General features: G+C 42.8%; 1 protein-coding gene across 2 annotated transcripts in view; it reads left to right on the forward strand.

Annotated features, from left to right (window-relative positions):
• LOC109226776 (potassium transporter 4-like) overlaps positions 1–1,597 on the forward strand; it is a 10,517-nt gene extending 8,920 nt beyond the window's left edge. For both annotated transcript variants that reach the window (XM_019391628.1, XM_019391629.1), the window contains exon 10: positions 187–1,597. In XM_019391628.1, the coding sequence (XP_019247173.1) occupies positions 187–1,271 (1,085 nt within the window). In that variant the 3' untranslated portion in view covers positions 1,272–1,597. The remainder of the gene's footprint in view (positions 1–186) is intronic.

A 2,327-nucleotide genomic window follows, 5' to 3' on the forward strand; every position in this document is an offset into this window, starting at 1 on the left:
TCCAAAAAAAGGACATAAGAAAGTGATCCTGTGGAAAGTATGAAAAGGGCCAGGAGGGACATGACACTGATTTCTTTCTGCGTTACTGCGGATCTTTCGAATAATTCATCTTGCTGTTTATATTCAAGCTTTCGTTTGACATAATTCTTGGTTTGGTTCTCTCTTATGAATTTATTTTCCTTTCAGGCTTAGCTTGCATGACAGTTATGTTTATTACGACATTTCTCATGGCGCTTGTCATAATCTTTGTGTGGCAAAGAAGTGTAGCACTTGCCACTTCCTTTCTCCTTTTATTCTGGCTCATCGAAGGCGTCTACCTGTCTTCCGCATTCATCAAGGTTCCACAGGGAGGATGGGTCTCCCTTGTGCTCTCGTTTGTCTTCTTGGCTACCATGCTTGTCTGGCACTATGGAACTCGCAAGAAGTACAATTTTGACCTGCACAATAAAGTTCCATTGAAATGGCTCCTTGGCTTGGGCCCCAGCCTTGGTATCGTTCGTGTGCCAGGGATAGGGCTGATATACTCTGAATTGGCAACAGGAGTCCCATCTATCTTCTCTCACTTTGTTACGAATCTCCCTGCATTTCACAGTGTGCTGGTGTTTGTATGTGTCAAATCTGTTCCAGTTCCATTTGTCTCACCTGAGGAGCGCTTCCTCATTGGTCGCATTTGCCCAAGACCCTATCGCATGTACCGTTGCATTGTCAGATATGGTTACAAGGACATACAACGAGATGATGGGAATTTTGAGGACCTTCTCATCCAGAGTATAGCAGAGTTCATCCAAATGGAAGCAGTCGAGCCACAACTGTCAAGCTCTGAGAGTCCATCATTTGACGGGAGGATGGCAGTTATAAGCACGAGAAGTGTACAGTCAGGCTCAACATTACTTGTCTCAGAGGAGGATTTTGGTATTAGTAATTCCATTCAAAGCAGCAAATCTTTAACCCTCCAGAGTCTAAGATCTGCTTACGATGATGAGAACCCACAGATGAGGAGGCGCCGAGTAAGGTTCCGCTTGCCAGAAAACCCTGGCATGGATCCAGCTGTTAGGGATGAGCTTTCAGATTTAATTCAGGCAAAAGAGGCAGGGGTCGCATATATTATGGGGCACTCTTACGTGAAGGCGAGGAGATCATCTTCTTTCTTGAAGAAGCTTGTTATTGACATTGGATATTCATTTCTGCGCAAAAATTGTAGGGGCCCCGCTGTGGCTCTTAATATTCCTCACATTAGTCTCATTGAAGTTGGCATGATATACTACGTCTAGGGTCTTGGGAAGATGGTTGGCCATGGACGAGTTTCTTATTTGTCACACCTCTCCAGTTGTTGTCTGCTGAATGTTTCGTGCGGTAGTCTTATGGCTAATATTGTGATCCTCTGATAGAATATGTTGTGCAAGGCCATTTAAATTTTTTCGTATTCAGCACATCGAGTAGTTGTATGTATATAGCATTATATGCGGGCTTTGATGACTTAGCATGCTGGAAATACACCCTGGATATGGGCAGGCACATATGTTTCAGCTCAGACTCATTTTTATTGCCACAAAGTAAAACAAAGTATTGTATTTATTTAGTTTTTCCATTTCCACAATTCCCTTGTAGTCTAATTAAATTTTCCAACTCAAGAATCACAAGAAGGGATGAAGGAATTTGTTGCAGAGATTGTAAGCATAGGTCGTATCCAACACAGAAATTTAGTACCACTTTTAGGATATTGCAGGCGAAAAGGAGAGTTGCTTTTGGTTTATGAATACATGCCTAATACGTATTCGACCAGCCAAAATTTACTCTTAATTGGAATCAAAGGTTCAGAATCATTAGAGGCGTAGCATCAGGACTATTTTTCCTATACGAAGAATGTGACCATGTAGTGGTTCATGGAGACATTAAGGCTATTGGATGGTGAACTAAATGGAAGGTTCAGGAGACTTTGGCCTCGCGAGGCTATATGGTCATGGAACCGATTCTCGCTCTACTCGTGTCGTTGGTACTCTTGGTGGTTACCTTGCACCAGAGCATACAAAGGCAAGGCAACACCTAGTAGTGATGTATTTTCCTTTGGAGCCTTTCTACTTGAAGTTGCCTGTGGTAGGAGGCCGATAGAGCCAAGACAAGACAATGATGATCTAATTTTGGTTGATTGGATGTTCTCGTGCTGGAATAGGGGCTAATATTCTTGAGGCTGTTGATCTAAACATAGGCATAGATTTTGTTCAAGAGCAAGAGGAGTTGGTCTTAAAGTTAAGCTTGTTATGCTCTCATTCAGAGCCTTCGTTTAGGCCAACCTGTGGCCTTACCAGAGTTATCAGCACTTGGCGTTT

Source organism: Nicotiana attenuata, chromosome 6 (assembly GCF_001879085.1).
Source record: "Nicotiana attenuata strain UT chromosome 6, NIATTr2, whole genome shotgun sequence".
Lineage (NCBI taxonomy): Eukaryota > Viridiplantae > Streptophyta > Magnoliopsida > Solanales > Solanaceae > Nicotiana > Nicotiana attenuata.